Here is an 11,074-nt window from a genome sequence, read left to right as displayed (position 1 = left end):
TGTTTTACAGATGTGAAATCCATGAAAGATACCTGAAGAAGCAAAGGCCAGCTATAGCTGTAAGATTCTTGGGAGTTTTATGGTCAGGTAAGATGAAGACAGAGACTCCCAAACTATACAACTGTTAAGAAAATCTATAGTACCAGGGGTGGGTTACCCCCCTATGAGCTGTTGGTCAGAGAAAGATCCTAGAGGTCCTCAAATTCACCAAGGCTATTGCCATTAATGTTGATTGTACACTAGGAAGTTCAGTAAGGCCATATTGCTGAAGACACTGCATGATGTGAGCGTGGGAGAAGAAGAGACAGAGCTGCATCTAAGCAAAAAACTCCATGTCACTGGATAGAGGACTTTCATAGTGCCAGAAGGCATGCTGCAAATGGTTGGGGAAGAAAGGATCCCCTATGAGTCTACTCAACAATGAACCCCGCATGCTGCACACCATGGACATGCCAAGCAATATCTGCTAGTGCAATAATAGTTCAACTAACATACATACAACTGACAAATTTCTAATTGGATAAGGCCCACTCTGAGGGGTGGAACACATATCTAGTACTGTAGACCAGGCCAACCCCGTGTCAGGGAAGGCTACAGGCCCCAGTGGGGAAGCAGTTGCAAGTATACTGTTTAATGAATATGATACACCTACTGGGCCATCTTCTAGGCATTGGTATTTACATTCATGTTTGTTTAAATGTTTCCACTTCTTTCCATTTGTCTTCATAGTAGGGGAAACACCACTGAGATAGACCAGCAGCCACATCCTGAAGACAAATGATGGGGAGGCCCAAGAGATCATTATCTCACCATGTAACTGATAGAAAACCAAATTTGGTACTAAGGAGTTTCTGGAAGGCTTTAAATCCAGAAGAACAGTTCACAAAAGGCCTAAGAGGATAAAAACTGTCCCAGGGGTGGTTAAGGATCCCCAAAGATGAAATAAGCTACATTTCTCTCCTGAGAAAGGCTATGCTATGGGTGGAGGCAGTTTTTCCCACCAGGGCGTCCCCCAGCAGCCAGCATGACAGATATGACTACAGCCAAGAGGCAGACCCAGGGCCTTCCTGACACAAGGAACCAAAAGGTACAGTGGGGACAAGAGAGAACCCCCTGCCTCCATAGCCTGGGGAAGCTCAGGTGACTGAAACCAGGACCTGTAAGTGTATCAAGTATAAAAGAATGCAAAGAGACTCCATGTAAGATCCCTAGAATGTGGGACTGACTCCAAAGGCATAACTAAAGATAGTAAAAAACTAACCAAATTTCCTCTTACCCATGCTATGGTACCTAACAAAGATCTATGGAGAAAGCAATTAACACAAATGGATAAAACCTTTCCATGCTGTGTTAGACTTTATCTATGATTGATTTAATATATGATGCTAACCTTTTAGTGTTTTATAGATGTGAAATCCATTTTAAAAATACCTGAAGAAACAAAGGCCAGCTATAGCTGTAATATTCTTGGGAGTTTTATGGTTGGGTAAAATAAAAACAGAGGCTCCCAAACTATACAACTGTTAAGAAAAACTACAGTACCAGGGGTCAGTTGCTCCCCCTATGAGCTGTTGGTCAGAGAAAGATCCTAGAGGTCCTCAAATTCATCAAGGCTATTGCCACTGATGTCAGTTGTACACTAGAAAAGTTGGTAAGGCCAACTTCATGTTGCTGAATTAATGTTGATTGTACACTAGGAAGTTCAGTAAGGCCATATTGCTGAAGACACTGCATGATGTGAGCGTGGGAGAAGAAGAGACAGAGCTGCATCTAAGCAAAAAACTCCATGTCACTGGATAGAGGACTTTCATAGTGCCAGAAGGCATGCTGCAAATGGTTGGGGAAGAAAGGATCCCCTATGAGTCTACTCAACAATGAACCCCGCATGCTGCACACCATGGACATGCCAAGCAATATCTGCTAGTGCAATAATAGTTCAACTAACATACATACAACTGACAAATTTCTAATTGGATAAGGCCCACTCTGAGGGGTGGAACACATATCTAGTACTGTAGACCAGGCCAACCCCGTGTCAGGGAAGGCTACAGGCCCCAGTGGGGAAGCAGTTGCAAGTATACTGTTTAATGAATATGATACACCTACTGGGCCATCTTCTAGGCATTGGTATTTACATTCATGTTTGTTTAAATGTTTCCACTTCTTTCCATTTGTCTTCATAGTAGGGGAAACACCACTGAGATAGACCAGCAGCCACATCCTGAAGACAAATGATGGGGAGGCCCAAGAGATCATTATCTCACCATGATACAAGAGAGATCACCCTTCATCTGTCACCCCCTCCAAGGCTCAGGGAAATCCGCAGAAGAAATGGCAGAAAATTTGTAAAAGCCAGAGGAAAGGGGTGGAGTGTAACCCAAAAATTATTCATTCCCTCAGAAAAGTGTGAGCCAGCCAGGGGTGAGATGAGGAGCACCCTCGGAAGAGGGGCAGGGCCCTCTGAGATGGAGAGTTAGCTGCAGAGAGCTAGCACGGTGGCAAGATTCAAACAGGGTTCCTGTTATTTTTACCTCAATAAAGGAAGTGGCATATGATTATTTTTTTGCCTAATCATTCTGCTCACATTATCTTAGACAATGCTTCAGCTTTCAACGCCGAGCACACTACTGTTTCTTATTATTTTTATGCATTCTAGGTTTGAGGTGGCTTCCTGCTACATGTGATATGTGCATGGTTTTAGCATGAAAGAATGCCTGCTGTTGTCCAGAGCCTCTTCTGTGTCCACTGAGCTGATGGCCAAATTTCTATCCTTCATTCTATCAACATGGTGAGCATATTTATTGATTTGGATGTGTTGAACCATCCTAGAAATGCAGAAATAAATCTCACTTGATCACTAGGATCACTCACTAGGATACTTTCAATGTGTATGTTTAAACATCTTAGTAAGAGTGTATTACTTTGACCATCAGGGATATTGGTCTATAATTTTTTTTTCTTCTAGTACCTTTATCTGGCTTTGGAAATAATGCTGGATCCACAAAATAAATTTGAAGGTGTTTTCTGCTTTTCAGTTCTTTAGAACTTGCTCAGAACTGAAGTTTTGTTTGTTTTTGCTTGTTGTCTGTGTTTTTGCATTTATTTTTTATTGAAGTTTTGCAATTTTCATATGATATAGCTATTTCTTTTTGTAATGTTTGGTCAAATTCAGAGGCAAGCTATCTAGTCCTATACTTTCCTTTTTCAAAAGCGTTTTTTCCCCTTGGTGTTTATTGGAGTTTTTTTTTTTCCCTTGGAGTTTATTGGATTTCTTATAAATGCCCACACCAGAATGGGAAATGATTCATAAAAGCTCATCATTGGAGGTCCCTGAACAGCTATCAGGTAGTTACACCAGAGACCCCACCTCCACTCCAGCAGCTGTTTACAGCTTATATATCCTTGGAGCAGGGCCTCATAGACGGTGTAAGCATTGAGACAGAGTTGAGAAGGGATCCATCAATTCCAACACACTAAACCAGCAAACCCCTAATACTAACACTGGAGGAGGAAAGAATTAACCATAATCCAAACAGAAAAACAACAGGCAACAGAAAATCCCTCTCAATAATAACCTCATATGCAAATGACCTCAACTCACCGTTTAAAAAATAGACTAGCTAACATTAGAGGACATCAGTCATCTTCAAGAAGTATATCTCACTGACAAAAACATCCGCGAACTGAGAGTTAGAGGATGGAAGTCAACCTACCAAGAAAATGGAATCTGAAAACAAACTCATGTAGCTATTCTTGTGTCTGGTAAGGTAGACTTCAAACAGAAAAATAACCATAAGAGATAAAGAAGGTTACTACATATTGATAAAGGGAGGAATTCATGAAGATACAACAATCATAAATATTTGTACAGAGTGTTGGGGTTCCCAATTTCATTTAAAAAAAAGAAAACACTAAAAGTCATAAAAGGTCCAATCGGTCCCAATAATAAAGACTTCAGGGCCCTACTTTTATTTATACGTATATATTTCAAACAAGAATAAGTTTTGAAACTTCAGAGCTAAACTATACCATGATTAACTGGATTTAACAGATAGCTCTAGACTATTTCATCCAACAGATATTGATAATATTGATAATGCATAAATTTCTAGACACATGACCCACCAAAATTAAGTCAAGAATATATAAGCAACTTAAACAGAACCTTACAAGAAATACTATTGAAGCAGTAACTAAAATTCTCCAAAGAAATGCCAAGCCCTGGACAGATTCACAGCTGAATTCTACCCAACTTTTAAGGAAGACATAACATGAACACTTCTCAACCTGGCCCACCAAACGCAAAGGGAAGGAACACTTCCAGACTTATTCTACGAAGTCAGCTGTTGGGAGCTGTTACTATTATGAGCACAGCCATTGCTGCATTAAGTGGTGGCAGCTTGTCTTGACTTAAGCATTGGAGAAAGAATGCTTCCACCTTGGGAGTTTCCCTGCTCTCTGCTTCTGTGGTCTGAGTTGACAGGCTGTGCTTCCCTGATTAATTGGCAGTCTTGGAAACATAACTAAAGAGTTCTGTTTCAGTTTACGGGCACCAGAGTTTCTCAGCACTGAAAGCTTGGTTTCTAGGTAGAAATAACAAATTGTGGTAGTTGCTAAGAGTAATCATAAACAGTGCACCTTAAATCTAAGATATTATAAATATTATGCAGCTGAATCTTGGAAACTGTAAACATCATGTGAGTTTCAGTTGGTGAAGTAATGTATTCTTGATAGTAACATACTGTATCCTTGGTTATTCCTTGGTTACTTTCTGTAACCTTAGTTATTCCTTGGTTACTCCAGATCTGATTCTTATATAAGCCTGGTTTGGTCCACAATAAACATGCACTGGCACATAGACCTCTGCATCTCCTGTGTCTTGATTTCTATCTGTCGGGGTCCCCAAGCCCACCAGGCTTGGTTTGTGGTCACTGCACCGTGACAGTCAGCATTATTCTCATACCAAAACCAGATAAGAACACAAATGCAACAACAAAAACGGCACTATAGATACATTTCTTTAATCAAGACAGAAACAAAAATTCCCAACAAAAGTTTGCAAACCCCCCAGAAAAATATAAAATCACACATATGACCAAATGAGGTTCATCCCAGAGATGCACATGGTTTGTTCCACATTTAAAAATCAATAAAGGAAATACAATGTGTATTAGACAGAAGTCATATGATCACTGCAATAGATACAGAAAAAGGAGCTGATGAAATTCAACATCCCCTCACAATGCAGTCCTGGAGAAACTAAGGTCAGAAGTCCAGGAGAAACATGTCATATACACCAGACCTATCACTCCGGCATACTAAATGGGAAAACACTGAACATTTCCTCTAGAATCTGGAATGAGACAAGGGTACCCAGTCCCACACTCTTATTTTAGTATTCAAATTCTTAGCTAAGCAGTAAAACAAGAGAATGGAATGAAAGGAACGCAGGTAAAAGAAGATGCCAAATCATTTCATTTGCAGATGACAGGAGTTAAAGACAGTAAGGACTCCATCACCAGAACATTCCTAGACCTGATAAACACTTTGACACGCTTCAACACTTTGATATGTATACATATCTTAAAATAAAAATTTCCACTAAGAAATGTCATTATTAAACCTACAGCCAGTGCCTTATTTAGTTTCTATATTGCAGAGATTCTTCCTACAGCAAGAGAAAAATAAAACAAGAAATGAGCAAAAAATTGGATGAACTAGAACTATTGATATTACCTGGTAGAAGTTCTGTGCCATTAAAAAATGAGAAAAGAGCCACATTAAAACTGGGGAAGAATAAAATGACTTCTATTTGTAAATAATATGAGCATCATAAATGAACATGTGAAAGAAACCATAAAACACATTCACACTGTAATGACAGTGGTTATTATTTGCAGAATTGATACATACAATTAATTATGCAAAGTATATTCTATTTCTATAAATTGAAATACAAACAATTGGACATTAAACTATAATAGCAGTTTCTACAGTATGAGAAAAGGATATGTAGAAACTTTACAATTAAACACACAAAATAGAAGAAAATAAATGAGACTCATGAACGGCAAAGAGTGGATTATTATTATTATTATTATTAATTATTATTTTGGTCTTTTTGAGACAGGGTCTCCCTGTAGCCACAGCTGTCCTGGAACTCACTATGTAGACCAGGCTGGCCTTGAACTCACAGAGATCCGCCTGCCTCTGCCTCCCGAGTGCTGGTATTAAAGGTGTGCGCCACCACGCCCAGCTAAGAGTGGTTTATTCTACAAACAAAATAAATAAAAATTTTTAAATAATAAAAAAAACTTAAACATGAAGTTTAGAGAAAGATGTGTGGGGGATCCCAGAGAGTACTGAGAGTGGAACAGGGGTGGATATGACCAAGATACATTGTATAAATATATGAAATTTTCAAAGACTAAATAAAATATCTTTTAAAATACTACGTTAGGGGCTGAAGAGATGGCTCAGCAATGAAGAGCACTGGCTGTTCTTGCAGAGGACTTAGGTTTGAATCCGAGCACCCACATGGCAGCTGACAACCAGTTCCAGGGGATCCTACACCCTCTTTTTACCTCCATGAGCCTTGCACAGCACAGGTGCACTTAACATACATGCAGGCAATACATTCATACACATAAAAAAATCATAAGTAAAAAGATTGTACAAGGCAAATTTGAAGATTTAGTGTGAAACAATGACAATTAAAGCAGCATGTTAATTGTGTAAAAACAATTGCCTGACTTGGAAAGAACGGAACTACCCATCTAAAAATGTTTTTAAGTGCTTCCTGCTTGGTACTATGGAAATGACTCTGAAGGAATGCTCCTGAGGTTATCTGTTGTCAGTTTTTCAATGGATATATGATGTAACAACTGTATAATAAAAAACAATACGCTCATATATAGCCATAAAAATGTGTGCATGCCTAAATATTGTTAAAGTTAGTACCTCAGAACTTAGGTGAATGGATACTTGTTTTATGCACATGCCTCCGAATTCTTCAGATTAATTTTATAATGTTTATACTTTACTATTTTAATTAGATTGGAATAGCTCATTTTCATTTTCCAAAGGATTTACATATGTGTGCCTTACAGGCATGGAAATTTCTATGTTGCCAGTTTAAAATCCTGATACAAGATAAAACTTAGTAAGGCTCCCGTGTGCAAGCATATTTAAATGGACATATGCTCTTTAGGAGTCCAATAAGATGTACATGGCATTATGTTACCGGAATTTGAAGCGTTTTTTTTTTCTGAGCCTCATATAAAATAGTCATAAAATTACTTGGAAAATGAAAGAAAACTAAGACACTTGCTCTCCTTCCAACCAGGACTCTTTAGCTTGGTAAATTAGGCATGAACAGAATTTCAAACAAGCTAATAGGAATTGATTGGGGCCAGAAGTGCAGTACATATACATATAAACGTCCCCGAAGCGGGGTGGTGGAGCCGTGGGTGTGCAGATAGGGGAGGGGGCCTAAATATGATCAAGATGTTTTGTGTGAAATGCACAAAAATTCAATAAAAATATATGTTAAAAAGAAAAAAGGGGGTTCTCAGTTACCTGTGCGTCTAAAGTTGTGCCATTCCTGGGGTCAGTCTGGATCTTCTGTGGCACTGTAATGTGGAGAAGCGATGTTCTGGAGTCTGCAGAGATGAACACTTGTAAGTGCGCTATGCTGTCTACCTGAGCCCCGATGGTGGACAATGTGTCAAACAGGCAGGCACATAGGCAAGCACGCAAGCACACCATCATCCTGTTTCTCCCACTCTGCTGATGTGCTCCCTCCTGGAGCCTCCCAACTGCTTGCCTGGCCACAGGGCTCCCAAAGCCCACGGGCCCTGAAACTGGGTGTGCTCTGACGCCTTCATCAGCCTCCTTGACCTTCCTGAGCCAAAGGAGCCCAACCCAGCCCTGGGCTGGGTGACCTGCGCCGGGTTTCATCTTCACTTACGCTGGCCAGCAGCCATCAGCTGGCCCAGGCAAGAGAGGACCAGGAACGCAGACAGCATGGTGTGGCCGCCGGCTTCACCACGGTGATGGCGGTTGGCCCAACTGTGGTAGCTCGAGGTCCTGTGCCTGGGCACCTGGAGCAGGAGAACCAGCGCCTTTAGGCCCAGGCAGCCAGAGCTGCACGCAGGCCGGCTCTGCCTCCCAGGGACCAGAAGCGAGAGAAGTTAGCAGCATCAGAACACTTCACACGCCGGCTTGTTTTACAAAACTTTGATATTTTAAATGCATCCACGTGCAGCATAATGGCGACAACGCAAATTTTCTCCTCTAAGGCTTTTGGTGATGAAGTTGGGGGCAGCATTAATATTTCACCTCATAGTTTGGGGGGCAGAGTATGAATTATTGAAGTCAGGGAAAACACAAAAGTGCAGTGTTTAGCAGTATCCAGTTGGCTTGAAGGCTTTCCGCCATATCTGGTGGGTGAAAACATGAAATATTAATAAAAAGACCAGTTATTATAGAAAAACTTATTTATAAAGTAGAAAAAATGCACAAATTAGATAGCTGATAAAAGATTAATATGCAGATGGTAATAGAGAATTTTTATTACTCAACCAGAGAAAAGCAATCAGATTTAAAATCAGATGAAGGATCAAAGCCGACATCTCTCCAAACATATACAAAAGGCGTCAGAAAAGGTGCTCCATGCCAGGAAAGCGCAAACCCCCCTGTAGGGAGCTACAACTCACATCCAACAGGACGGCCTCTCTTACAAGCAGGAGGGAGAGGGGAGGAAAGTGGGAAGGGGAAGGGCACCCAGAAAGTACGCGGTGTTAACAAAGATAGGAATGGACAGTAATAGAGCTTCTGGAGACACAATGTACTTTGGTTCTTCAAGAAACTGAGTAAAAAACTTCATTTCAAACTTGTGCAACCATCTTTCTAGTAATTTTTTTTAAGTTTGCATTTTCAGTTCTGTATAGGTGTGAGGGAGGGGTAAGTGCCCGTGATTGTGGGTGCAGGCAGACACCAAAAGCCTGGAACTGGGGTTACAGACGGTTGTGAGTTGCCAATTGCGGGTGCTGGGAACTGAACTCAGGTCCTCTGCAAGAACAGTACAGAACCTTGACTTCTGAGCCAGCTCTCTAGCCCCTTGCTAGAACTTTTTCATTTTTCTGTGTACTTCTGCTTGTATGCCTTACATGTCATATTTACACTTATTTATATTTATTTGTAATATTTACTGGTAAAACGTATCAAAGACTGAACAATGAAATTTTAAAGTTTTTTCTCATAATTCTTTCTAAACATTTTAATGTTCACTTGTCAAGAGATGTTTTTAGTAGGCTACTGACAAGAAAATTTAACCTCAGAATTCCAACTTTATTTTTACTGGTTTGTTTTCACTGTATGTTGTACATCATATTTGAGTGTTTCTACATATATACATAGATCTTAAAGCTTAATTTTTCATGTACTGAAAATTCACCTGACAATAACAAATAATATATCAGGACTCACTGTTTTGCTAAGGACTTCCTTACTAAGTCCTCAATCCCTTTTTTGGTCAAAAAAGTTATGATGTATTAAGTAGCTATTCATGATTTTAATAAATTCTATGGTGATAAGATAACCAAATCATAATTTATGTTTATTAAAATTCTTGTTTCCTAGCTGGGCGTGGTGGCGCAGGCCTTTAATCCCAGAACTCAGGAGGCAGACGCAGGTGGAGCTCTATGAGTTCAATACCAGCCTGTTCTACATATTGAGTTCCAGGTCAGCTGGGGCTACAGGGAGCCGTCTCAAAAAGACTCCCCCAAATTATTTCTTTTGCCTGATTAACAAAGATACATTTTAAGACAGACTGACTAGACTATAGCCACTAAATAGTTTATATTTAATTCTACCATAAGTTTTGAAGGCTTACCTTAATTCAAGCAACAGATCCAAAGTATTAAATATTATGTGTCTCAGGTGCAAACAGGAAGAGATGTTTATGAGGTGGCATACCTAGAAATTACACATTCACAGTAGGATATACAAAATTTTATGTGAATACATTAAGATAGCTTTGGGGTTTTTTCTACACATATCAACAGTAGCTACAGAAAACATGTCGTATTTGGGGTGTGGGACACAGTTGGGATTCGTGATTGACTGAACCTGAGAGCAATATTACATCCTGTACGAGTTTTAGCTGTAAGTGTTGTGTGACATTTGTATCTCATAAAATACTCTGCAAAAATCTGGAAATAACAAGATCACAGTCATGAAGTCTGGAAGCAGTAAATGCATTCACTGGAGCATTCCACAGTTTAGGTCCCAGATGTCAACATCTCCTCGGCCTTTAGCTGTTTTTTATGGCAAGGACTTTCAGACTTCTTCCTGGATGTGGTGTCACAAGCAGGTTTGCAAACAAGTCCAGAAAATGAATTAGATTGAAGAGCATAGAATTTAAGTACTAAGAGTCATCAACACTCAGCAAGTTGTCATAAAAATGAGTGGGCGTCTTACAATCTGAGTTGGACACTTAAAAAGGAAAAAGAGTAGATGAGATAATGTCATAAAAGTATGTGGGAGAAGGGTGTATGTATACATGCTGGTTATAGCTATGCAAGAATACAGCAACATGTTAAATATACATCACAAACATGTTTCTCCATATAATTGGCCTTTACTGTAACATGTTTCTGTGTACTATGCTATGTTTTAAATATGCATACATAACTACATGTTAGAATTTCCAATATATTATTGTGACTGTTCCCCTATCCTCTTTGCTAGATTGTTGATATAGTTTGGGGGGGTGCGGTTAGGAGACAGATTAATTTTGTATAATTTCAAAATAGTTAAAGATTTCCAGGAGTTGTATAAAAGCTTTTATCAGGAGATGGGGCTGGAGAAATGACTCAGCAGTTAAGAGTACTTGCTGCTCTTGCAGAGGACCCAGGTTCAATTCCCAGCACCGACATGGTAGCCTATAACTCCAGTTCCAGGGAACCAGCCTCCTTGAACTTCCAAGGCCTTCTGCACACACAAAAATCAGAAATCCATGCAGACAAACACATACACAGAAAAATGTCTTTAAAAATTTATAAAGAGAACT

General features: G+C 39.7%; 2 protein-coding genes across 2 annotated transcripts in view; both read right to left on the bottom strand.

The window, feature by feature from the left end:
• The window catches only part of LOC103742334 (A disintegrin and metallopeptidase domain 3-like), a 78,603-nt gene extending 70,836 nt beyond the window's left edge, over positions 1 to 7,767 (bottom strand). Inside the window, exon 1 of the mRNA XM_008843388.1 lies at positions 7,579 to 7,767. Within this exon, the coding sequence (XP_008841610.1) occupies positions 7,579 to 7,767 (189 nt within the window). The remainder of the gene's footprint in view (positions 1 to 7,578) is intronic.
• Positions 7,768 to 7,961: 194 nt separating this feature from the next.
• Positions 7,962 to 11,074, bottom strand: part of LOC103742327 (disintegrin and metalloproteinase domain-containing protein 5-like) — a 103,379-nt gene continuing 100,266 nt past the window's right edge. The window contains exon 21 of the mRNA XM_008843382.1: positions 7,962 to 8,166. Coding sequence (XP_008841604.1) covers positions 7,962 to 8,166 — 205 coding nt within the window. The remainder of the gene's footprint in view (positions 8,167 to 11,074) is intronic.

The sequence above is a fragment of the Nannospalax galili genome, unplaced genomic scaffold, assembly GCF_000622305.1.
Source record: "Nannospalax galili isolate Female #2095 unplaced genomic scaffold, S.galili_v1.0 scaffold1871, whole genome shotgun sequence".
Classification (NCBI taxonomy): Eukaryota; Metazoa; Chordata; class Mammalia; order Rodentia; family Spalacidae; genus Nannospalax; species Nannospalax galili.
The sequence above is the reverse complement of the archived record's forward strand: the minus strand, read 5'-3'. Positions and strand labels throughout refer to the sequence as shown.